The 25,026-nt window shown below is 42.9% G+C and overlaps 2 protein-coding genes across 5 annotated transcripts in view; one reads left to right on the forward strand and one right to left on the reverse strand.

The window, feature by feature from the left end:
• The first annotated feature begins 201 nt into the window (after nt 1–201).
• The window catches only part of FAM60A (family with sequence similarity 60, member A), a 45,683-nt gene continuing 20,858 nt past the window's right edge, over nt 202–25,026 (forward strand). Inside the window, exons 1-2 of one of the 4 annotated variants that reach the window (XM_011979555.1) lie at nt 377–550; nt 21,273–21,414. Coding sequence is in view for 1 of the 4 variants with exons in the window: in XM_011979553.1 (XP_011834943.1) it covers nt 2,330–2,636 (307 nt within the window). In the remaining 3 variants the exon portion in view is untranslated. Of the gene's footprint in view, nt 551–2,314; nt 2,637–21,272; nt 21,415–25,026 lie in introns of those variants that run through there. The other 3 variants (XM_011979556.1, XM_011979554.1, XM_011979553.1) reach the window with 3 other exon arrangements.
• Nucleotides 635–2,252, reverse strand: LOC105539344 (putative uncharacterized protein FLJ13224). The gene has a single exon (XM_011979557.1). It carries the CDS (start codon nt 1,732–1,734, stop codon nt 1,255–1,257), a length of 480 nt encoding a protein of 159 aa, XP_011834947.1. The 5' UTR covers nt 1,735–2,252; the 3' UTR covers nt 635–1,254.

Raw genomic sequence — 25,026 nt, forward strand, 5'->3', positions numbered from 1 at the left:
GCTTTCAGAACAATTTTTCGGCGCTCAATGGTGCCCCAAGAACTTCGGGGGTGGAAAACACGCCAAGCAGCGAAGACTTCCCCTCGGTTGCTAACCTTTCCCTTTCCCACCTCGCCACTCCCTCTCCGTCGCGGCCGCCAGCCGGGGGGGCGTTTGTTTATGTGACGTCCGGCGTAGTAAGCAGTCCCCGCCCCCGTTTCCCTCTGGCCGCCGCGTTTCCCGCGCCGCGGAGCTTCTCCCCTTAAAAGGACAATAGAGGCCTCGGGAGCGCGCGCGGTCGCCGGGACTTCTCCCCCTCCCAGCCCGCGACGTGCGCGCGCCCGTATGCAAATAAGTTCGATTCAAGAGAATTTTGTGCCGGGAGCCGCGCGTGCGCAGAGGGAAAGCGGAATCTACACCTTCTCGGCCAGCGGTAGCAACTGCAGAACTGCAGGAGACAATCTTTCTAGACAAGGCAGTTGAGGAGGAGGGAGCGCTTGAGGGGGACTGGCCTGGCGTGCACTCCGCACCTCGGGGACGTTATTGCGCGTGGAACGGCTGCTTTTGGAAGGTGAGTGACTCTCACCATGCCTCTAGTGCAAAACTGTCTCATGAGGCTTTGATTTCAGAGTGTTTTTTTTCTCTCTCTTTTCACCTCCACCCACCTCCCCCCGTCCTTCCACATACACACAGGAAGTTTTGTCTTGGAGGTGGCATTGTTGGGAGCGCTGTTTTCGTGATCTTCAGACCCCAGGTTCTTTGGTACGCGCTTGTTTAGTGTGTATTTATTAATTGGGGAGGGTATTTGAGGCAAACCGAAAGTCTCGGGGCGGGGGAAGTGAGTGGAGCCTAGGCATAATTGAGGAGTCGCCGGAGTTGAGGGATCCACGTTGAAGGTGACAATGACTTTTCTCCGCCGCAGTATTCTCTCGCGGAAAGGAGCCCGGCGGCCGAAAGGCCCGAGAGGAAAGCGACTGGCTGGCCACCGCGCAGCGGCCGGGGTCGGTGCGTCCGCGTGGGCGCGAGGCGCGGGCAGGGTCGGGCGCCGTTGTGAAACCTCGTGGTTTAGTTGACTGCAGCCCCCGGGCTAGGGTGGACAATAAACGCCATTCGCTCGGAAACTAAGTTGCCGTCCGCTTCCAAGCTGGCGGCCGAGGGTCTTTAAATCGGCCTTTGGGGGTCAGTGCTGGGCTCTGCCGGAGCGCACGCGGCGTGGCGTTGTTTGCTCAACTCCGGAGGGATGCGGATGCGACAATGAGAGCAACACGCGGTCGCTTAAAAACAGCCCGTCTTCCACTCTCCTGCCCTCTTGGGACCGCGCCCAAGAGCGTCTGGTGTCCTGGGTGCCTTCGGAGCCCGAAGTTTTGCTCCCCGTGCGTTCACCTGTAGCGTAGGTGTGGGCGCCACAGCGAGGGCTTCCCGTTTGTGGGCGGCCGTCCGCGCTGTAAGATGGCCAGGGGAGCCAACTTGGCTGGGGACGGAGGCGGCGGCGTTGTCTACGCCGCAGGAGTCAGTGAACTCCGCGGGGCACTGCTTTTTGTGCTCTACGTGACAGACCACGTGCTTCGGGCTGCGACCCTGGTCCTTGTCCGAATGTCCAGCCCCGCGTGAGCCGTGGGATGCGGCCGCCGTCAGGCAGGTCCGGCCGGCAGGACAATGTGGTTTGCTGATGATGGCGTCTTGCCAGTTTAAAAAGCAGAGTGAAAGTCGCCAACTCTCCGCCCGTGCGGGGCGGGTACTCCGGGCGTTTCTCATCAAGGACACTGCAAAACTTTGATTAAATGGGCCCGCTCCCGAGGGGAGGGCCGGGGGACCAGGCTCCAGACTCTTCGGGGCGCGGGGTCCGGACCTCTACCCGGGGTGATCGTCCAGTGTCCGGCCCCTGCGAAACGCTCCGACATCTCTGATGCTGCACGTAGGCAGCGCCCGGCTGGACAGAAAACAAAGGGCTGCATGTGCCCGTGCGGGCCCCCGGCGCTCGGGGCGGCCTCCTGGGCGGAGGGACGTGCGGGTCGGAGGCCCTCGAAGTTCGGGCGAGTTTCGGGAGGGGCTTTTGTCCCTCAGCCCTCTCGTGGGGAAACTTTGGCGGCGCTACTTGTGCGAGGTGCCATGCTGGTGCGTAGGGAGGCGGCGTGCTTCCCCGCTCCGGGCGTGCGGGCGGGCGAGGGAGGCGGCAGTGCCCGGCGCTCCAGCCCTGGCACCGGGGGCTGCGACGGCCGAGGGGTCCGGAGAGCGTGGCCCGGACTCCTCGGCTGGTTCCTCGTGGCCGGGGAGCCTGTGTCTGGGAGGTCTGTGGGTTCGCCTTTGAAGTCGAACTGTTGCCATGTTTGAATTACGTCAGGGCAAAGCCATGAGGAGGAACAAGCCCCGGCAGCGCGGCGTGCGGGAGGCGCGGCCTGCGGGGGACGCCGGGTCGGGCGGGCGCGGGGCCCGTTGTTCCGGCGCAGGTGAGGGAGGTGGCGGCGAGCGACGCGGTTCACCTCCCGCTGCCCTCGCCCTCGCTCTCGCCCTGGCGAGCGGCCCCCGCAGGAACTTTATTCCCGACGCGAGATGTCTTATTTACCAACAAATCCACCAGGGAGCATTCTTATTTGCTGGCTCGGCGTCTCTTTCGGCGGTCACCGGAGTGCCCGAGGGGGAGGCGCGATTTACGGAAGGTGGGGACCCGAGGGCCCTGGGAGGAGCGGGGAGGCATTTTACTGCTTTCGGGGAAACGGCCGAGGGCGGCTAGCACCTCCTCCCCAGCCGAACTGTGGCCCGCAAGTCCAGGGGACCCAGCCCCGACGACGCCCGATAAACCACCGTGGGGAAGTTCCGGGGCTCCCAGTTGCCCTACTAAGGGAAGTGAGGACTGTGGGCGAATGGTGCGTGCGGCCAGTTTCTTTGTGTGTTTCTAGGGGGTGGGGGGGAGCGGGGAGGGGCAAGGTTTGTTTTGGTGTTGGGGGAGTTGGTTTATGGAGGTGGTAGGGCGGTGCAGTTTGTTCTGGTAACTATGACCCTAGTCAGTTTCTTTGTTTTTATTTTCTTCCTGTAACCTTCCATTACTTCAGGCACTCGGAAGATTAGGAATTACTGTTGAGTTAAACAGGGACCCTATCCGAGACAGTTTTACCCCAGCAATCCTTTCTCCCCCTCCTTATGTTGTCCTAAGGAGGGCTAAGAAAAGCTTTTCTTTTTCTTTTAATAATTTAAAAATGAATTTGACCTTGTTATTCAGCGTACACTGAAAGCACCTGTTTTTGAACTGGAATTTGCCAGACTTGAAAAGCCTTTTAATATTTTATGTCGCAAAATTGAACACATTTAGTTGCCCAATCTAAATTAAAGTCTGGGAGTTTCTGGTGGAGTTCCGGAGAAAACCCTCATGGCATTTGAAGTATTTATGTAATGATTTTGGGAAGGGGGATCTTTTTTAGCCGAAAGGTATGCGTGACTCAGTGTTTGGTGGTTATTCACTGCCTTATCTTAGGATGACCTTGAAGAAGCAAATGTTTAGGGAGTTGGGCCTTTTGGAAACATTGTAAGGAGGCTGGGGAGCTGGCTGCGGAGGAAGCTGCTCAGGAAGATGTCACAGGGTAACGGCTAGCTTCTTCCCAGTTCCCGTGAACTGGGGTTGACCTTCTGGTTACCCCTCCTAGATTTTTCTTTCAAGCTAACCTTTTTTTTTTTTTTTGTATGTGGCCCCAGGCATAGCTCAGAAATTATGCTGGTTTGACACATGGATGCTTCTTTGGTATTTGGGTTTTGCCTGTAGTCTAGACATCCGATATGCACCATCGTATCTGTTGCTTCTTTCCTGATTTCTGCTGCATTTGAATCATGTTTAAGGCTTAGAATCTAAGTGATCATTACTAGGAAATAATACCCTTAAATGCCCTGCCCCCACACACCAAAAAATCGATACTAGTTGGAATTCATTTTTTTCTTTTCATTATTTTGTTACTAATAAACCTATTTTTCCCAAGTTTTGGTTGACCAAATTACAATACCAAAAGGCAACCAATATTAGTACATTTCTGTAGTAAATAGAAAGAGCATGTCAAGAAAATGAAAAACTTTGGATTTAATAACTTTGACTTTCCTTTGGCAGCTATTTCCCTGGATCGTTATTTAAAATGCATATGAGGTGCTTTGCAAATACGCTGAGATTATTTGAGTTGTTTTTCTTAATTAGTATTTCATAGCTAAGTTATGGCTAGAATTTGCATTTCCTAGCAGATTTCATATACTACATACAGAGCTTAATGGTTTTTGTTTTACTAATTAGATGATGTAAAACAGAGATTTGGATTATCAATGTGAATGAATTCAGGGTGGGAAAGATCCACAGACAAGGTCTCTACTGCCTTCTCTTTGTATTGCTTTTGTGAGAGGTTGGAAATACGAAGTTCAATTGGTAGAATATTCTAGATCACTGGTGGACAGCAGGCCCCAAGTCTGTCTGTCCTTGCACAGTATTCTTAATGCTGTATATCTGGAACCTGAATGATCAGTTCCCCCCCCCCCCACAGTGGTTATCAAGTCCTGGGAAATCTTGACTCATAGGGCTCAAACTCAGACATATTTATGTAAGAGAAGCGATTTAAGAACCATTTGACATGTAAAATAAAAGTTTTTCACTGGGAAAAGTGTAAACTTATTTTAAATCTAAACCAACTACACAGGGCTCTTATGAGGATAAATTAATCAATTTACCATGCCAGGCACATAGTAGGTTGCTTTAAAAGTACGTCGTTTTCGTTTTTTCTTAAGAGATGGTAGGAATATAATTGGCTGAACAGAAAAGGAACACAAGGATTGAGGCACAAAGTTTTGCTGTTCAGAGGTTTCTGAGTTAGTAATGCTTGGGTTTCAAAGCTGTCATCATCTTATAGTCACTTTGTGATCTAGTTTTTTTCATCTGTAAAATGGTAGTAATATGTATTGTAAATAAGTTGTAAATAATTAAGCAAGTGACATGATTGATAAATACTAGCTGCTGTTGTCCTCACGACACTGGGAAATAGACATTCTATATAAAGTAAAATGGAGGCCTGGGTCAGTTGTTGTTTCTGGGGAAACATTAAGTAAATTTTTAGTGGAAAGAATGAGTGTCTTTGGTCTCTTCCCTTACCTTATGAAAGCAGTTCTGGGAAGACCCTGCCCTTGACTCTTGGTTGTCTTTTAATTCTGATTCAACCATTTTACATCAGAAAGTCCTGTGGAAACCTGGAAAATGTCATTTTTCTTTCTTCCTGATTTCTCTTGTCCACACTTAGTTTTGATTTTGGGGTGTTACAAATTGAGACTTTTTTTGTTGTCTTTTGTTTCTCCAGTTTTTTAATTGAATCTGCAACTAGGATTTTTCTGTATTATGGAAATAATCTGGAAATGCATCTAGTCCAAAAAGGGAGTTTGTTTTCAAGCTAGGGAGGTTTTCTCTTTGCCCCAGAAATACTAATGTCACAGGCACATTGCTGTTACATATTCAAGTATGAAAGTTACAGTTGAACTAAAATAATTTATTTCTAGTTTTGTATTTAGTTGTTTTCCACCTATTACAAGTTTGGTTTGGCTTAATGTTGTTTTAATTTGGTTAATGTTAACTGTGCTGAGTTGAAGTAGCTCTCATTTCTCATTTCTCCCCACACTAGTCTAATTTCCTTCCCCCGGTCCTGCTTGAAATAAGCAAGAAACATTTTTTCCTATAGCTTTTAAAACCTCAAGCTTTTTTTCCTACAAAAGTCTATAGACCAAATGTTAAAGAAAAATGACTCCTTTTTAAAAACATTAAAAATAGTTCTATAATCAATAGCGCAAACAATGACTCCTTTCAAAACATTAGTTTGTAAAATTCACGTCTTTATTGTAGACACCATTTCCCATTCCATGCCCTTAAAATATACTGTCTATATGGCTGCCCAACTCTTTGAGTAGTTAGCAAATTCTACCTGTTTCCGTGTACTATGTACAACCTGGTTGTAATACAAGAGTTAGTTTCTGCTCTGCAGCGGTTTATTATTTGAGTAGAGGAAATAATGCAGTAAACAAGAAGTGAAATCTTACATGGTAGGTGTCCTAATAAAGGTATGGCAGGGTTTTGTAAAAGAAGTAATTCTTAAGAGAATTTCCCAGGTCAAGGGGATGGAGGGTAAGCTGTCTCAGACAGAAATAATAGCCTGAGTAGAGGGTGGCTAGTTATTAAAGTTGGTTCGACACTCTTAGAATATCAGAATTCCAAGTTAGGAGCAGCTGGTAGGCAGGAGCAGATCCTGAAAAGCTTTGAATTCCTTGCCAAGGAGTTTAGATACTATCATGAGGCCAGCGTTGCTACCTTGGAAGGGAAGATTAATAGTTGAATTTTAGGAAGATATCACATGTTTAAAGGATGTAGGGAAGTCAGTTACAAGGTTCTGACAGGAGTTCATGCACCATGATGAGGAATAAACAGGCAGTGGGGATGGAAGTGAAAGAAGAAACAGAATCTCTAAGGACTTCACAATAAATTTGATGGAGGGCCATACAGAGGGTGAAGGAAGAGCTCAGTTGGCTTCCAAGTTGTTTTTGTGTGACTGTGGATGATAACCAAGATAGGTAAACAGAGGAAGAGCAGATTTGGAGGGAAGATTGTATAATCAATTCTCAGGGTATTTAAAGGTTGGAATGGATTGGTGATCAGTTGGCCATATTTATCCTAGAGTAAGGGGAGAGATTGGACCAGGAAATGAATAATATTGGGTTATTACCAATAAGATTGTTAGTAACTTCCTGTGAGTGAATTGCCCAAAGACAGAAAGCAAAATGATACCTGAAGTGTAAGGGAGAAAAAAGAGAGAAAGAAGAAAGATTTGTGAGTAAACAGAATTGTCAGAGCTGAGTGCATACCTCGTGCCAGTCTTTGTGTTGATGCTTTACAGATACTATTCAGGAGATTTGGGATTTGTTATTATTATTATTATTTTGAGATGGAGCTTTGCTCTTGTTGCCCAAGCAAGCTGGAGTTCAATGGCACGATCTCGGCTCACTGCAACCTCTGCCTCTGGGTTCAGGCAATTCTCCTGCCTCAGCTTCCTGAGTAGCTGGGATTACAGGTGTATGCCAACAGGGCGGGCTAATTTTTTGTATTTTTAGTAGAAACGGTGTTTCACCATGTTAGCCAGGCTGGTCTCGAACTCCTGACCAGGTGATCCAACTGCCTTGGCCTCGCTTAGTGCTGGGATTACAGGTGTGAGCCACTGTGCCCGGCCTGTCATTATTTTATAAATGAGGAAACCGAATTAGTGAGGTTAAGGAACTTTCCTGAGGTTTGGGTCAAATCAGGTGTGTATACTACCATGTATCCATTTTCTTAACATTTTTATCAAGTTTGAAAATGGGAGAACAGCTTCATAGAAGAGTATATGGGCCCATTTCATGACCTTAAAGTCTCCCTGAAAAGGCTAAGTTCCTCTTTTCCCACAGACCTGGGCTTAAAATCTTTAGTAATCAGAGTTTTATCTTCAATTAAATTTGTTGTACGTATCTTGGGATAGATAGTGTTTATTTTTCTTTAATGTGCAGCTCTTATAAATTCAAGGAAATAAACAGAATTTCCTAATATTACAGAAGGGCAAATAAAATTAGTAGTGACTTCCTATTTAGTTGTAAAGACAGAAGCAGAAATAGACTCCAAATTGACTCATTGCAGACTCAAGTATAGTTTTTTATATATATATATATATATATATTTTTTGTACTTTTAGTAGAGATGGGGTTTCACTGTGTTAGCCAGGATGGTCTCAATCTCCTGACCTCATGATCCGCCCACCTCGGCCTCCCAAAGTGCTGGGATTACAGGCGTGAGTCACCGCGCCCGGCCTGAGTATAGTTATATTTTCTAACTCATAATCATCCCTTTAAAGCGAATAAGTATTCTTTCTGACACTTTGAATTTTTTTTCATCCACTGGAATTCCTCTTAATCTAGAATTGGGAGACCTGGTTTTTTTTTTTAACTCTACCAAAATTGGGGAGGGGCCTGATGGTTTTTTACACTATCTAAAGCCCAGATACTTGAATTTGTAATTTTATTTTTAACCTGTGCCACTTCAGTTGAAGACTTATTTCTGAGTTTGACCTCTTTCCTGTATAGGATGAGTTTTAGGCTCTTCTGCCAAGTGTGGATTCCATAGACAGCCACAGTTATAAATGCTTTACCATCTAATTTCTCAGAGACAGGGCACGTGTTTGCAGAGGCTGTTGGCAAACAAGTGGGGTCTGCTACCCTTTCTCAGTTTTCTTACAGACAGATTTACATTTGTCCTTTAAAGTAAGCTAAATTCAGGAATTTTGCTGAGATGTAGGCTGGTATCTAGAAGCGGGTAAGAGGAAATAATGTCTCACTGCTCCATGGCTTTCCTTAACTGCTGATGAAACATGTCTCATTGTTGGGGAATACTGCAGCCAAGTGGCCTAGCAGCGGGAGAATACAAAGCATTTAGTCCTGTTGACCCTTTGTGAAAAGTGTTGCTCCAGTTACACTGTTAGTGTTTACTGGATCTTGTACTTAAATGTGATTCATGATAGCATATGATTGACTAAAATGGTGTCAGTGGTGGCATTACCAGTTACAGGAACTCAAGTATCCCCCCATAGTTTGTGATCACGAGTATTTTTTCTTGTTTATTTCTTTTCCTTTCCCATCATCCTGCCATTTCTAGTTTGACTCTAAAGACATGCATCTCCTTCACTTCAAAGTTGTCTTTGGTTGCTTAGTTCTTTTTGTCTTTGTTCTCTGCTGCTTCCTTCCCACTTTACAAATCTTTTGCTTGTCTCCTCTCTGCAGTTTCCTTCCCATTCTGCTCTGTGTATATTTTGATCTTACCAGTCTAATTCGTAGTCTCTCCCATGGAGTGTATTTTCTAATTTGTACCTCTCCATCTGTATGTCTTTGAGGAAGTTTATTTAAGCTCTGTGCTTTTTTAGATTACTCTTAAGGTGCGTCTTGATAACCAAGGTTATTGGGGAGTGATGCTCTTGGTTAAAAAAAAAAAAAAAAGCAGGAGGTAGTAAAGTGAAAGTAAGCTTCTTTTATGCTTGCACTCCTCAGAGGCAACCACTACTTACTATTTTTAAAAACCAATTTTAAAAGAAGTTTGTGTACTCACAGTCTCATTTTAAAAACATCCTGTGAGATTATACTGTATTACTGTTGTTCAACTTGCTTTAAAGGTTGAAACAGCATTCTGTGGTGTTTCAAGTATAATTTAACCAGTCTGAAAATTCATTGACATTTAAGTCACCTCAACTACCTTGTGTGTGTGTGTTTTTTTAAAAGACTTAGGCCAGTTGATTTTTAGAAAGAAAAAATGATAATTAGAAGCTAGGATTTTGGTTTATTGGAAACTTAAGGATAGTTTCATTTGGGAGGTTGTTCCCCTAATTTGTGCATATCAGAATTTCAGTTCCCAGGATGACTTGGACAAGTTGTGAAGTTAACTGTTGATTTACCACATTTGACTATTGCTCTCAATTTTCTTCCATCTAGTCCACCCAGTGGTATGATTGAGTTTCGAAAGGTACTTTTGAATATAAAAATAACCCTTTACTTCTAAATATATAAAAAAGCCAGAAGAAGGAATCTAGAGAGTGGAAGTGGAAGTTATATTAGAGTAACTAATGGTGTCCTTCAGAGCATGCATACCAACTAAGAGTTTAACAGATGTTAAATTCATCATGATAAGAACCCTCTCCATATCCTTAAATGTGAGTTAACACCCTTATAAGATTTAAAAAGACAAGAAAATAGTTGAATTAAATTCATAGCCTTTTCACTGTCTCCTAATTCCATATTAAAAAGGTTACTAAAGCTCTAAAATTTGCATTTCAGTATTTTTCATTTTGTTTCCTGGTTGGAGCTTAAAATGAACAAGTATTTGGTATTGTTGAGATTTATAAGAGTTAATCTTTAATCTTATTTATCAGAAAACTTTTCGTAAATAGCATCTTTAATATAAGCTATTGCTGTGAAACTCTTTTTCTTTCTTATGTATATTATTATATTCAGTAAACTTATGTGTTTAATTAGACATTATTCCTGATCTTTGGCTTCCCAATTTCATTAGATGAGATTAGAATTGTCCCTTTTGTATCTTTGATATATCGTGGTTATCTCATCCTTTTCTTGACTCATCAGCACCAAGGTTAGATTCATTAAGTTGATCATTAAATTTATATGAAACCCACAGCTTCAAAGTAGAAGAAAACCCCACAAATCAACCAGAACAGATGTTTAGAATTGATTGTCGTGTTTTAAAACTTTATTTTTTTGTTTATATACATTTTGTCTATGTAATTACAGTTATCTTTCTTAATTGCTTTTGCTCACTTAGCTATTACCTTTAATCTTTTTAACTTTGGGATATTCAATTAATTTGGTCAGAACTATAATTATAGCATGGTTTTTTTGTTTTTTTTTTTTGACGTGGATTTTCGCTCTTGTCCCCGAGGCTGGAGTGCAGTGGTGCAATCTCAGCTCGCTGCAAACTCCGCCTCCTGGGTTCAAGCAATTCTCCTGCCTCAGCCTCCTGAGTAGCCGAGATTACAGGCGCCTGCCACTACTATGCCTGGCAGATTTTTTTATTTTTCGTAGAGATGGGGTTTCATCATGTTGGTCAGGCTGGTTTCAAACTCCTGACCTCAGGTGATCCACCCAGTTTGGCCTCCCAAAGTGCTGGGATTACAGGCTTGAGCCACCAAGCCCGGCCATGGTTGATTGTTTTTAACTGTTACAGTATTAAAACAATTTTTGGGTTTTTGGCTAATAGTAGTCAAAGAAAGAATGCCAGTGAAAGTGCTTTATAAAATGTAAAGTGCTATACAAAGGACAATTTAAAATTTAAGCAACACATTTATTACACCTGTGAAAACAAATAAAAGAAAAAACTGATCAACACAGTCCTCCTCTAAATTTCTTTCTGGCCCAGAGATGTGTGTACATGCAAAGGCAGCTATGTCAGAGATAAGCATTACAAACTCCCATAAGTAGGCATGTTTTAACTGTAACCTTTCAAATCCTGAGAAACTTCTCAAAATGTTTGTCCTATTTGAAGAAACTTCAGACAGCATACTGTAGACAGACAGACAGATGATGATAGATAGTGTCAGAAGAAAAGAAAACTGGCCCAAGATGGCTACAGTTTGGACATATGCGTGATTAAACCACCGCCTACAAACTAAAGCTGACCCCTTGGGTTTGTAACTGGAGTTTGTTAAATATTTTACTGACAGATACTGGTTGTAAACTTGTTTGTCAGATACAGAACAAAGGCAGGATGGAATCAATCATCCTTCCACCAGACCCTAAGGTGCCTACACAATTATTAACTTTTCTCTCCTACCCACTCAACCACATATTTACTTTACTTTAGGCATAACATCACTGAATATGAACCAAATTCTCAACTATTGCTTCACCATACTGCACATACTTTCCTGTTTAAAATAATGTATAAAGACCGTGCCTCATGCAGTCTACTTCAGAGCACAGATAATAACCTACTGGAACTCATGCTTCCTGGGTGCTCATCCTCAAGCTTTGTGTTTGCAAGCAGCACATTCAGATTCAGAACACCTCCTGACTTAGTCAATCTAATGAGAAGGTATTAAAAATTATGGAGAACAAAGCCTCTAAATCGACTAAATCCCCTGCAACTGCAGAACATCTGATTCCACCTTTAGAAACCCCAGCTGGGTTAATATACAGTACTTAGGGTGCCTCATTGTGTAATCACTTAAACAAATGGACTACCACAACTTCAGAATGACTCTACATCACAGTGGCCTAAATGCAGATCCTTTGATATGCCAAAATTGGCATACATGCAGACCAGGATGGAAGGTGCTAGTAGTGCAAAAATTAAGCAACCAGAATGGGGAAGCTACTTTCAGTGGTATCTTGAAAGTAGTAAAAGTGGGTAGGATGATCTTTTTTCCTTACAGAATGCTAATAAACAACTTAGAGGTGGTAACAGATAGCTCTCAGATATACTCTCTTATTAAAAAACAATCTTCAGAAGTACCTTCTTTACTCTTTGGTGCCTCCTTCACCACCTACACCTTCGCTCTACATCTTTCTAACTCCCCAGGCTGGATCTAATTTTTCTTCTTCTCCCATCTCTTTCTCCTTGTCTGTCACTTGTTAAACAGACTGTGACAGGGAACATGGCTCCAAAGGCCCCTGCTCTTGTTGTCCTTCCACCTACCCTGGGAGCAATCTCTTGTGCAGAAGTGAGGGACAGGAACTCTACAGGAATGCTTCCTGTGGTTGCATCATTCTGGGATCAGCCTATGACAGGTGGGGGATTCCTAATTCTCTTTCTCTTTTTTTAAGGGATTAAAACATTTAATTGGCTGGGCGTGGTGGCTCACGCCTGTAATCGCAGCACTTTGGTACGCTGAGGAGGGTGGATCATCTGAGATCTGGAGTTCGAGATCAGCCTAGCCTGGTCATTATGGTGAAACCCCATCTCTACTAAAAATACAAAAAATTAGCCGGGTGAGATGATGGCCCATGTAATCCTAGCTACTTGGGAGGCTGAGGCAGGAGAATCGCTTGAACCCAGGAGGTGGAGGTTGCAGTGAGCCGAGATTGTGCCGTTGCACTCCATCCAAGAGCGAAACTCTGTCTCAAAAGAAAACAAAACCAAACAAAAAACCATTTAATTATACATATACACACAGATATTACACATATTCAATGCAATAGCATTCAGAATCCCAGCAAGATGTTTGTGGAAATTAACAACTTATTCTAAAATTGTTTTGATAATGAATAGGGCCAAGAATAGCGAAGATAATCTTAAAGAATAAAGTTGAAAGACTTATCAGGTATGACTTACAAAGCTGTAGTAATTAAGATAGTATATTATTATTGGATAATATACAATTATATAAAAAGAATAGAACATTCAGATACAGCCCCATATTGTATTTTTGACAGCAGTACCACTGCAGTGCAATAAAGAAAAGAGTGATCTTGGCTGGGTTTGGTGGTTCACATCTGTAATCCCAGCACTTTGGGAGGCCGAGGCGGGTGGATCACCTGAGATCAGGAGTTCGAGACCAGCCTGGTCAATATGGTGAAACCCCGTCTCCACTAAAAATACAAAAAATTAGCTGAGCATGGTGGCGGTGCCTGTAATACCAGCTTCTTGGGAGGCTGAGGCAGGAGAATCGCCTGAACCTGGGAGGTGGAGGTTGCAGTAAGCCGAGATCGTGCCATTGTACTCCAGCCTGGGCAGTAAGATCAAAACTCCGTCTCAAAAAAAAAAAAAAAAAAAAAAAGAAAGAAGAGTGATCTTTTTCATTAAATGGTGGTGCTGGGTGATCTACATATCCGTGGGGAAGAGGGCCAGGGAAGGATCTTCGACCCTTACCTTTAATACCATGTAAAAATATCACAAATTCTAGAACAATTAAAATCTAAATTTGAAAGGAAAACAGACTTCTGGAAGATAATGAAAGAGATTATTTTCCGGACCTGGAGGAAAGCAAAGGTTTCTTAATCAGGATGCAAAAAGAGCTAGCTACAAAAGAAAATGCTGATAATTTGTACTACATTAAAATTAGGAACTGAAGTTCCTCAAGACTCAGTTAAATGAGTAACAGTGCACAGAGTAAAGACATCTGTGAAACATATAACCACCAAAGGTCTTGTGTCCAGAAAATAGGCACATGACTGAAGAGGATACCTAAATGGCCAATAAATATGAAAGAAAGGTCTAGGACCCATTTGGAATCAGGGAAATACTCATCAGAACCACACAGTGAGATGTCACTGAAATAAAAATGGCTGATATCAAGTGTTGGCAACGATCTGAAATACATGGAGCCGTCATACAATGATGGTATGAGTGTTAATTGGTACCATCATTTGGGGAAACAGTTTAGCAAGATCTACTGAAGGCAAATTTACACATTTTCTATGACTCAGCAGTTCTGTTCCTAGAAATACTGAGACACACACACACACACACACACACACACACAGAGACACACACACACCCAAAAAATACATAAAACAATGTTGAAAACACATTATTTGTAGTAGCCAAAACTGAAAATGTCTCAAAATGTCTATCGACCCTAGAATGGATATGCCGTCACACAATGGAATTCTATACAGTGAAGAAAAATAAAAAATACAGCATGGATTAATCTCAGAAATGTTGAACAAAAGCCAGACTGAAAGGGTACATTCTGTATAGTTCCAATTAAGTTTAAAAACAGGCAAAACCAGTTGATGGTGATAAATGTCAGTTGTTACCATTGGGACCAGGGAACAGTGACTGGGATGAGACCTGTAGACTGCTGGTACAATCCTCTTTCTGATCAAAAGTTACTTCTCCTTTGCCAGTGTTGTCAAACAGCTGAAAGGCTACCATAAACAAAGTATCAGGGGCACCCAGGACCAATTAAAAGGCCACACACTGTTGAAAAGATATTAGTCATTACAGTGGAAATATCTGGTGGATGCCACCTTCATCAAGTTATCAAACATAGCATCACCAACACTGGGACAACATTCCTCCCATCTTCGGTCTGACCCACCACTCTACTTAAAAGTTCCACCATCTTTGGATTAGGCTGGCTTTCTCCAAAAATGTTCAAGTATGGAGTGATAAAGTCATTGGGAGACATGAAAAATTCACCATTTTTCTCAGTGCTTGCATACTTCAAAAATGTTGTTGTAAGCTCAGTTGGATCTGCTCTCTTGGTTAAAGCCACCTTGGCAGCTGCCATGCATGGCCCTGGGTCCAGGGGGCTGCGGGAGCTACTCACTGGCTTGCTCGTGCTTGGTCCCAGTGGTTCACTTCCAGTACCAGCAGTGTGTGTGCCCAGCCTGCCTGGAGTCCTGATTCTTTATCAATCCTAGTCGAAGGCCAAATTATGGGCCATAGTTAAGGAACTTCCTGGCCCTTATGAAGATCGGATTTGCTTTACCAAAGAATTTGAACTCACAATTAAAATCTATGACCCAGGTCATTCCGACATTTATCGGCTTGTCTACATGCTGGTTTCAGCTGCTTAAGCTAAGGAATAGGTAGAAAAAGCACAGTGTGGTTGGATCCCCTAACAGATCTTGTTCCTGAAAATCCAGTATGACCTCTGCTGCAGCCAGCTCCCCAACTTTGAGAAGATGGCTCAAAGATGCGTGGGTATGAGCAGCTTCTCTGTTAAATGCCATTCCCTTGTTTTTTTCAAAAGATCATAGATTATGGCTGGGCACTTTGGGAGGCCGAGGTGGGTGGATCATGAGGTCAGGGGTTCGAGACCAGCCTGGTCAACTGGTGAAACCCCATCTCTACTAAAAGTACAAAAATTAGCCAATCGTGATGGCACATGCCTGTAATCCTAGCTACTCAGGAGACTGAGGCAGGAGAATTGCTTGAACCTCAGAGGCAGAGGTTGCAGTGAGCTGAGATTGTACCACTGCACTCCAGCCTGGGTGACAGAGTGAGACTGTGTCTCAAAAAAAAAAAAAAAAAAAAAAAAGATCATAGATTGGATTAAAATCCAGCAATGCTGCCAGAATCCGGATGGGCCTGTTGTAGATTTTTTTTTTACCCACTTTGATAAAATATGAAAACAATATTGCAGATGTCAGTGGACAACTTGGAAAACAATAAAAACGACACATTATTAAATTAAGATTTCCCAAACAATTTGGATGATGCACTACCCACTATTGTCAAATGTCACATGACTGACTAGGTGATGGCCAGAACTAATGACAGGTCAACTTAGCTGACCAGTTGTCCTGTACAGTCAAAAAAGGAAAATCAAAAGGCTGTATACTTAACAATGGCAACAGTTAACCTCTTAAAACTCCCAGGCCAAGAAGAAGAAAATTAAGTCTATTGGTCCTAAGAGCTCTTCTCCCCTTGTCTGTCACTACTACAAGAAACTAGGGCATTTTAAAAGGAATTGCAAGATACTGAAATGGAAACAACAGGATGATAAACTGGAAAACTAGGAATCCTCTGAGGAAATAGGGGGTTTTCATTTCTCCCATTATGCTGCTTTAAGTCACTCTTTGGGGAAAAAATAACACAATAATCGGCACCGGAGCTGCTGTATCAGTTATAAATTCCACCTTACTTGAAAACCTCATTTCTCAGAGGAATGAAAAAGTTAACATGGTGGGTATACCTAATAAACCTATCTCTTGGTTTAAATTCACACCTGTGCTTTACTGGTTCATTGGGTTTGGTTTCCTCCCAAGGGCTATGAATATGATACCCTCAGCCAATCCCGTGTTTTCCAGATATGCCCAGAAGTGCCTGTTTAACCTTCTGGATTGAAATTTCCACAACATCCATAATGCTCATCTCTTTTTCCTCAAAGTGGGAAATGTTTCTGGAACTCGAACCATGGGATTAGGGAAAGCAAACCAAATAATGCTCTCATAATATATCACAAGTTGGCCGGGTGCGGTGGCTCACACCTGTAATCCCAGCACTTTGGGAGGCTGAGTTGGGCGGATCACCTGAGGTCGGGAGTTTGAGACCAGCCTCACCAGCATGGAGAAACCCCGTCTCTACTAAAAAAAATACAAAAGTAGCCGAGCGTGGTGGTGCATGCCTGTAATCCCAGCTACTTGGGAGGCTTAGGCAGGTGAATTGCTTGAACCTGGGAGGCGGAGGTTGCGGTGAACCGAGATCACACCATTGCACTCCAGCCTGGGCAACAGAGTGAGACTATGTCTCAAAAAAAACAAATCACAAATTGATGTTAGTGGTGTAAAGACACCCTCATGTGATTGGGAAAATGGGAAAACAAAAAGAAATATAATAAAGGGAAGGAAACCATAAGGCTTCTTTTAAACTTCAACTTTTCTACTAATGCCAGAAGCTGAGCGTTTACTTGAAACTATGTCTTACCAGCTGTGGTCCCAGTCTAACACAGACATAGGAAAGATACTCTCAGCTGCTCCAATAAAGGTTGAGATTAACACTATGAATCCCTTGCTTAACGTAAAATAATAGCCACTATGGCAGGAAGCCTTAGGTGGAGTTGCCCCAATCATGAGATTATCTTGAGAGAAGTTTTATTATTCCCTGCACCAGTCCCTGCAACACCCCCATTTTCCTTGTCAGAGAACCAAATGGGAAGGGGATGGAGATTTGTACAGAACTTAAGGGCTGTAGACGGTATTATAATGCCTAGATATCCAGTGCTTCTTAACCTTCATACTTCTGTCTGCCATACCAAACATCAATGACGATAGTGTTCTTTTTTTTTTTTTTTGAGACGGAATCTCACTCTGTCCCCTAGGCTGGAGTACAGTGGCACAATCTCAGCTCACTGCAGCCTCCACCTCCCGGAATCAAGCGATTCTCCTGCCTCAGCCTGCCAAGTAGCTAGGATTAAAGGCGTGCACCACCACACCCGGCTTATTTTTGTATTTTTAGTAGAGACGGGGTTTCATGATGTTGGCCAGGCTGGTCTCAAACTCCTGACCTCAAGTGATCCACCCGCTTCAGCCTCCCAAAGTGCTGGGATTATAGGTGTGAGCCACTGTGCCTGTCCCTGACAATATTTTTCAGTTGTGGGTCTCTGTAGTGCCTTTTTAAAGCATCCCTATACATCCAGGTAGTCAGTATTTGTTTGCCTTTACCTGGAGAGAATGACGGGATACTTGGACTGTGATGTCACAGCGATATACAGTGCCTCTTACTTTTCCCAAATACTGAAATACGAATTTAGCAGACTCGGACTTCTCTCAGGGGATCCTCATCCCTCATCCAGTGTGTGCATGACCTCCTCCTTTGCTCTGACACACTTTCTTCCTCTGAAGAAGAAAACTTGTACTTACTTCAGCAATTGGCCATTACAGGGCACAAGGTGTCTAAGAGTAAACTTTAATATTGTCTTTCTCAAGTCACACATGTGGGACATGTCATGTCAGCCAAAGGATTGAGCATCAATCCTGATAGAATCAAAGGAATCTTAGCTTTTTTGATGCTTACTACTAAAAAATAGCTTAGAGGGTTCTTGGAGTTGGCTTGCTATTGTAGAAGCTGGATACTAAATTTTTATCGTGCGGCTCAACCCTTTTACATCTGTTTAAAGAATGACCGGCCTGGTCCCATCATGTGGACTCATGAGGGACAACCAGCTGTGCAACAAATTAAAGAAAGATTAGTAGGCCAAGTGCGGTGGTTGATGCCTGTAATCCCAGCACTTTAGAAGGCCGAGGCAGGCAAATAGTTGTGGCCAGGCGTTCAAGACCAGCCCGGGCAACATGGTGAAACCGTGTCTTTACTAAAAATACAAAAATTAGCTAGATATGGTGGCAAAACGTCCATAGTCCCAGTTACGTGGGAGGCTGAGGCAGGAGAATCGCTTGAAGGAGGCAGAGGTTGCAGTGAGCTGACTGCCTTCCAGCCTGAGTGACAGAGCAGGAGTCTGTTTTTAAAAAAAAAAAAAAAAAAAAAAAGATTAATAAATGCCCCAGCAATAAGACACCCAAACTATGAACTTTCTTTCTCTTTATGAAGATGGGGAAACACATTTGGTATGTTGACTCAAACATGGTGACCAGCAAAGACCTATAGGCTATTATAGTCAGCAGTTGGATCCAGTGACTCGAGGGCTGTCCCCTTGTGTAAGGGCAATATCAGCTACAGCCCTTCTCTATAAAATTGTTGGAGAGACAGTCTTGGGGTCCCCTCCCTTACTACCTTCATTCCACATTCAGTTGAGCTACTTCTGAATTCTCATCATAACTTAACACTTATCTTTCAATAGATTGACTTCCTATTAGGTCTTAATTTTACTATCCTCTAATGTTACTGTCTCTTGTTGCAATGATTCTAACCTGGCCTCTCTCTCTCTCTCTCTTTTTTTTAGACAGGGTCTTGCTTTGTCACCCAGGCTGGAGTGCAGTGGCATGATCACAGCTCACTGCTGCCTCGACCTCCTGGGCTCAGTTAATCTGCCTGCCTCAGTCTCCCCAGTAGCTAGGACTACAGGTGTGCACCATTGCACCTGGCTGATTTTTGTATTTTTTGTAGAGACAACGTTTACTATGTTGCCCAGGCTGGTCTCGAACTCATGGGCTCAAGCAATCTGCCCACCTTCAGTGGTACTTGTGGATCTCTGTAGTGACTTTTTAAGCATCCCTATACATCCAGGTAGTTGGTATTTGTTTGCCTTTACCTGGAGAGAATGACGGGATACTTTAAATGTGATGTCACAGGGATATACAGTGCCCCACTTACTTTTCCCAAATATGAATTTAGCAGACCACAAAGTGCTAGGATTATAGGCATGAGCCACTGCACCAGGCCTGGCCAGTCTTCTGACAAGATCTCTTATGACTTCATCCTGATGACATACCCAACTTTTTACCCCAAGGACAGACCTACAAGAATCACCACTAGATAATGCCTAGACAGAATGGTTTACAGATGTATCTTACTTGAGGGGAGAAGGTAGTAAGTTTAAAGCAGGATGTGCCATGGTCATTGAAGCTGGTCTTCAGGCTAAGTCAGCCCAACTGGCTGAACTGATTGCCGTGACTCAAACTTGTCAACTAGCAAAGAATAAAGTGGCAAAAATTATGCCCCTATGCATCCAGTGGTGCTCATAACTTGGGAATGCTATGGAAAGAGAGAGGGTATTTAACCTTCTCAGGGCAACCCATAAAAAATGGACTAGTCTTGGAGCTTGCTTTTGGCAGTTATAAAGGTTCCAGGCCGCTCTGAATTAGACACAACATAGAATCAAGGTAGTCAATTTGCTGATGCAGTAGCTAAGAGAGGTGTGTTTGAGACACCAGTCCGATCCTTGGAATGACTGTGAGACTTAAACAGTTAAGTCTACGCTAAAGGAAATCCAAGACTTAGCTTCCACCGAAGAAAGATCTACCTGGAAATGAAAGTGGGGGTACTTTTTCCCCCAAACTGAACTATGGTATGGACCTAATGATAAACCCATCATCCTAGTGGGGTGTCAGATGTCCTTCATGGAACACATTTACAGCTTGACCCATTGGAATTCAGATAAAATGATATCCTATTATAAACAATATTATTGGAAACTGTCATCATGGCACAGAAGATTGATTCACAGTGTACCATCTACCCAAAACACAATCCTGGAAAACCCCTTTATGGGGCTCAGGGTCATTTTCTTTTTCTACCTAGACCTTTTGAGATGTGGCAGCTTGATTTTATCCAGCTGCCACCATCTTAAGCATATAAACATGCATTGGTAATGACATGCATGTCTTTGCATTGGGTAATGTAATTGCCCATCCTGCTGATGGTCAATGGTAGTGGGTAAAATCTTATTAGATTCTACTCCCCTACATTGTGGGGAGTCCCCTTTTGAACTTCACAGCACTAGGGGAACTTATTTTACTGCCCAGGTCATTGAGCATTTGTAAAATTTGGGGCTGGGCGCAGTGGCTCACGTCTGTAATCCCAGCACTTTGTGAAGCTGAGGTGGGCGGATCACCTGAGGCCAGGAGTTTAAGACCAGCCTGGCTAACATGATGAAATCCTGTCTTCCCTAACAATACAAAAATTAGCCGGTCATCGTGGCGCATGCCTGTAGTCCCAGCCACTCAGGAGGCTGAGGCAGGAGAATCACTTGAACCCGGCAGGCGGAGGTTGCAGTAAGCCAAGATTGCACCACTGCACTCCACCCTAGGTGACAGAGCGAGACTTGATCTCAAAAAAAAAAAAAAAAAAAAAAATTGGCCTATATTTCAGTATTTTGATTGTGCCTACTACCCTTAGTCCTCTGGATTGGTAGAATGGAGCAATGGAATAATAACACAATTGGCTAAGTCCCTGGATTGGTGCAATGGACCAATGGAATAATAGAAAAAATTGGCTAAATTTATGGAGGCTTTTCGCCTCTGCTGGCCGAAGGCACTTCCCTTGGTATTGTTCAACCTTTGATCCATCCCTTTATCAGCTCTCTTCTCATGAAATTGTAACTGGAAGACCCAGGCACGTGGGAATCAAGATGACTGATCCAAATTTACTGAATGGGGACATCTTGCACTATTTTAAGGGACTCATTCACCAACTCATGAAAAGGCAGACCTTAGTGCAAGACACGTCCCACAGTGTACTCCTGGGAGATGAAGATTCTGGTCATGACCTCCAACCTGGAAGTTTTGTCTGTTGAAAAAGACATCTCATAAAGGACTCCCTCCAGCCTTGATGGAGGGGCCCTTGCCAGGCACCGTTGAGTAATCCATGCACAGCAGAGTTAAAGGGTGTAGACTCACGGATCCATATCTCTCACCTTAAAAAGGCACAACTTCCTGAATGGACCATGACTCCCACCAAAGATCCCTGTCTCTGATTCACCAAACAGCTTCAACCCTGAAACCAGGACGAGAAGTTGACAACATCTGAGTGGACAGCTAATTGACCCAAGACTTCAGAGCAGGCCTGTATGATCTCCTGTCTAAACATTCTTAGAGTATTATATTTACTTTGGGGACTATTGGCCTTGTCTGCTTTGACTCAGATTATAGGTTATATAACCTGGTTAATGTTTCCACACACATGATGGCCACCAATATATATATACACTTGACTTTTCAGGGTCTCTGCTGGTGATGGAAAAATAGTTCATGAGCTAAACTTTTCCAAAGTGTGGCAGATAGAGGCAGTCTCTCAGATTGCTGGATTTGTCACCAGCTTCCTAGGGCCATTCAATATCATTACATACTACTTGTTGCACCTGTGATTGATTTTTCAGAAAAATCAATATTCAATATTGATATTGAATAACAACACTCCAAATGTTACCATATACTTGCACCAGTTCTCTCCAAGTGTCCCTTTCCAAATTCAAATTCAGCTTCTAAAGCCAGGCCATATTTTCATTCTGTGCTTAATTATATCCCCTAAGTCTCACCCCTTCCCACCGCCCCCAGGCCTGTCTATCAGGAAGTCAATCAGGGACAAATTCTCTAACTTATCTGGAACACAAACTTAATTCCTCATCTTTTCCAGGCCGCTGTCCCTGCACATTCCTGGCTTCCCACCGTTGCTGTCATAACTGGCAACTGAATGTCCAAAGGAGAAAAAGCAAAAGCAAATTGTGCCAGCACGTCTTGTTTGTTATGTATCATGCTTATGCAGGCTTTTGTAAGACCTGCAGTAAAACCAATCCATGGCTCACTCATGTTTTAAACAACTTACCCATGAATGAATAGTTAATAGATACATTTTGGTAGGTGGCATTGGGCCACACCCACCAACCCAAGGATGGGCACATAATGTAAATAACTGGCAAAATAGCTGGCAAATTGAAAGGAGCTTTTTTTTTTTTTTTTTTTTTTTTTTGAGGGAGGGTCTCGCTCTGTCGCCTAGGCTGGAGTGTGGTGGTGTGATCATGGCTTACTGCAGCCTTGACCTCCCTGGGCTCAGGTGATCCTCCTACCTTAGCCTGTCGAGTAGCTGGGACAAGGAGTCTGTGCAGTAGCTCACACTGCCTGCTGCACTTACATCAACACCTCAGGTGAAGTAGAGACTTGCATAGAAAGAAGTTTCAAGCAAGCTAAATGGTTACAGGGGGCACAAACTACCGATCTTCTCAATGATCTGTTTAATTGGCTTCCTATTTCTTCCAGTCTGCAATTCAAACCCTTTTTCATGGGTAAAGTACCAATGTCATAACAGGGTTGAGGGCGGTGCATCTCACACATGTGTGAATGTCCAATCATCACACTTATAAATGACAGAAGGATCTCAAACCTTGATATAATCGTAGTGTCTATCCTATTTCTCTTACTATCAGTTAAATTACTCGTGGTATTTATAATCAACCTACGTAAGTCTATTGCTAAAACCAGAATTATAGGCCAGTTGCAGTGGCCCACACACTAGCACTTGGGAGGCCAAGGTGGAAAGACTGCTTGAGGCTAGGAGTTTGGGACCAGCCTGGGCAATGTAGTGAAACCCTGTCTTAATTAAAAAAAAAAATTAACCCCCTCCCCCCCATTTTGGTAGCACAATGTAGATAGAATTATCCTGTAAGCATAGCAGCAGATTCCACTACATACCCCTGGAGTGTCTGCCTCAGGCCTACATCAACCTCATCTCACCTCTTTCCCTCCAACGTGGGACATGACTTCCTGGGAAGACAGAAGGACATAAAGTATGATCATTTGTGTTCTCTAAAGAGAAATTTTGATCAAAAGGGGGAAAATGGAAATACAAGGAAAAGTGGATTGACACAGCCTCTTCTAAATATTTGTTCTGGCTGAAGAATGTATATGTGCAAAGGCAGCTATGTCAGTTAGATCATTGTTAGAACCTCCCATAAATGGGCATGTTTTAACTGTAACCCCTCAAATCTTGAAAAACATCTTGAAATGTTTTTTTTTTCTATTTCAAGGACCTTAAGAAAACATATTGTAGATAGACAGATAGATGATGATGATAGTGTCAGAAGAAAAGAGAAAAGTGAGACAAGATGGCTGCAGTTTGGACATATGGGTAATAAAACCATGACCTATTTACTGAGGCTGACCCTTTGTGCATTTGTAACTGGAGTTTGTTAAACATTTTACTAACAGGTACTGGTTGTAAACTTGTGTGTCAGATATAGAACAAAGGCAGGATGGAATCAATCATCCTTCCGCCAGACCCTGAGATGCCTACGCAATTATTAACCTTTCTCTCCTACCCACTCAGCCACATACTTACTTTACCTTATGTGTAACATCACTGAATACCAATCAAATCGACAAGAATGTAATTGTTGCTTCACTGTACTGCAGGTATCCCCCTGTTTAAAAAAATGTATGAATACCATGCCTCATGTAATCTTGCTTTGAAACACAGGTTATAAGCTATTGGAACTTGTGCTCTCTGGGTGCACATCCTCAAGCTCGGCCTAATAAACCTTGTTTGATTGAGATTCCCATCTTGGGTCTCTCATTTGGGTTGACGCACCTACTATGAGACTGGAATCTTAGATGCTGAGCTTACAAAGATGATAAAGATGAGTGAATTCCTCAGTTATTTTTATTTTTAAATGTCTCAAAAACAGGCTTACTGAGATCATTCATGTACCATAAAATTCACTCATTTATATACCATAAGATTCACTCTTGTAATGTGTACAATTCAGTGGCTTTTAGTATACTCAGAGTTTTGCAACCATACCACTATTTAATTTTAGAAGACAAATAACAGTTCATAATCAGTATTTTAAGTTTTTCTTGATTTTTGGCTTTAATTTCACAGCTTAATTTTCCTCTTCTTTCTCCAGACACACGTTTAAGGGTGAGATTGTATGGGTCTGTTCTCAGCTGTAACTATTAATCAGTTAGAAAGCAGATAGTATTACCTTTCTTCCTTTAAAACATAGTGCCGAGTGATATGATGCCTATGAGAATAGAGGCAAAATTCACAGATAGTTTCAGAGCTGATGGTATCATTTGAACAAATAAGATAGATTGTACTGGAGGAATCATTTAATATTGCACAAATGTGGTACTAGGAAAGCAGTATTCTAAAGAACCACCAGGTTGCTTGAAAAAACAAATGTCCAGTTTAAAATCAACTTATGCCATGCCCACCCACTACTTTGTTAAATATATAGAGTAACTTGGTTTCAGAGACCATTTTGTGACCTTGGTTTTCCTCTAGAGATTAAGTAGTGTTTTTGTAAAAATTTCATGGGTTTGTAGATTTTTGAAAATACTATCAGTTAATGTCAGGGATCCCCAAATCTCAAAATGGTTAAACACCAAACACTGCTTAACTTGGTTGCTGTAAACAAAGCCCAAAATGAAACCCCTGTGTATTTACTGCAGATTCCCAGGTGCCTCTTAAGTGTGAGGATAAGCTCAGAAAAGGCTTAATAGATGTATTAAGTTGTCATCCATTAAAAGGTTCACATGCTCCTTGTGTGTTGCATAAGGACAGGTGTCTGCCACCTCATTGCATTTCTCACTGAGCATTGCCTAGGAGAGGGTAAGCCCTAGGATTTAGATCCCTCTCAGATCAAAAGTAAGGACAAAAGTAAGGTCAGTCAGGACAAAAGT

The sequence above is a fragment of the Mandrillus leucophaeus genome, unplaced genomic scaffold (assembly GCF_000951045.1).
Source record: "Mandrillus leucophaeus isolate KB7577 unplaced genomic scaffold, Mleu.le_1.0 Scaffold203, whole genome shotgun sequence".
Lineage (NCBI taxonomy): Eukaryota > Metazoa > Chordata > Mammalia > Primates > Cercopithecidae > Mandrillus > Mandrillus leucophaeus.

Coding starts and splice junctions, on each gene's coding strand:
- LOC105539344 (XM_011979557.1), bottom strand. CDS start 1,734: ATGAGAAACGCCCGGAGTACCCGCCCCGCACGGGCGGAGAGTTGGCGA.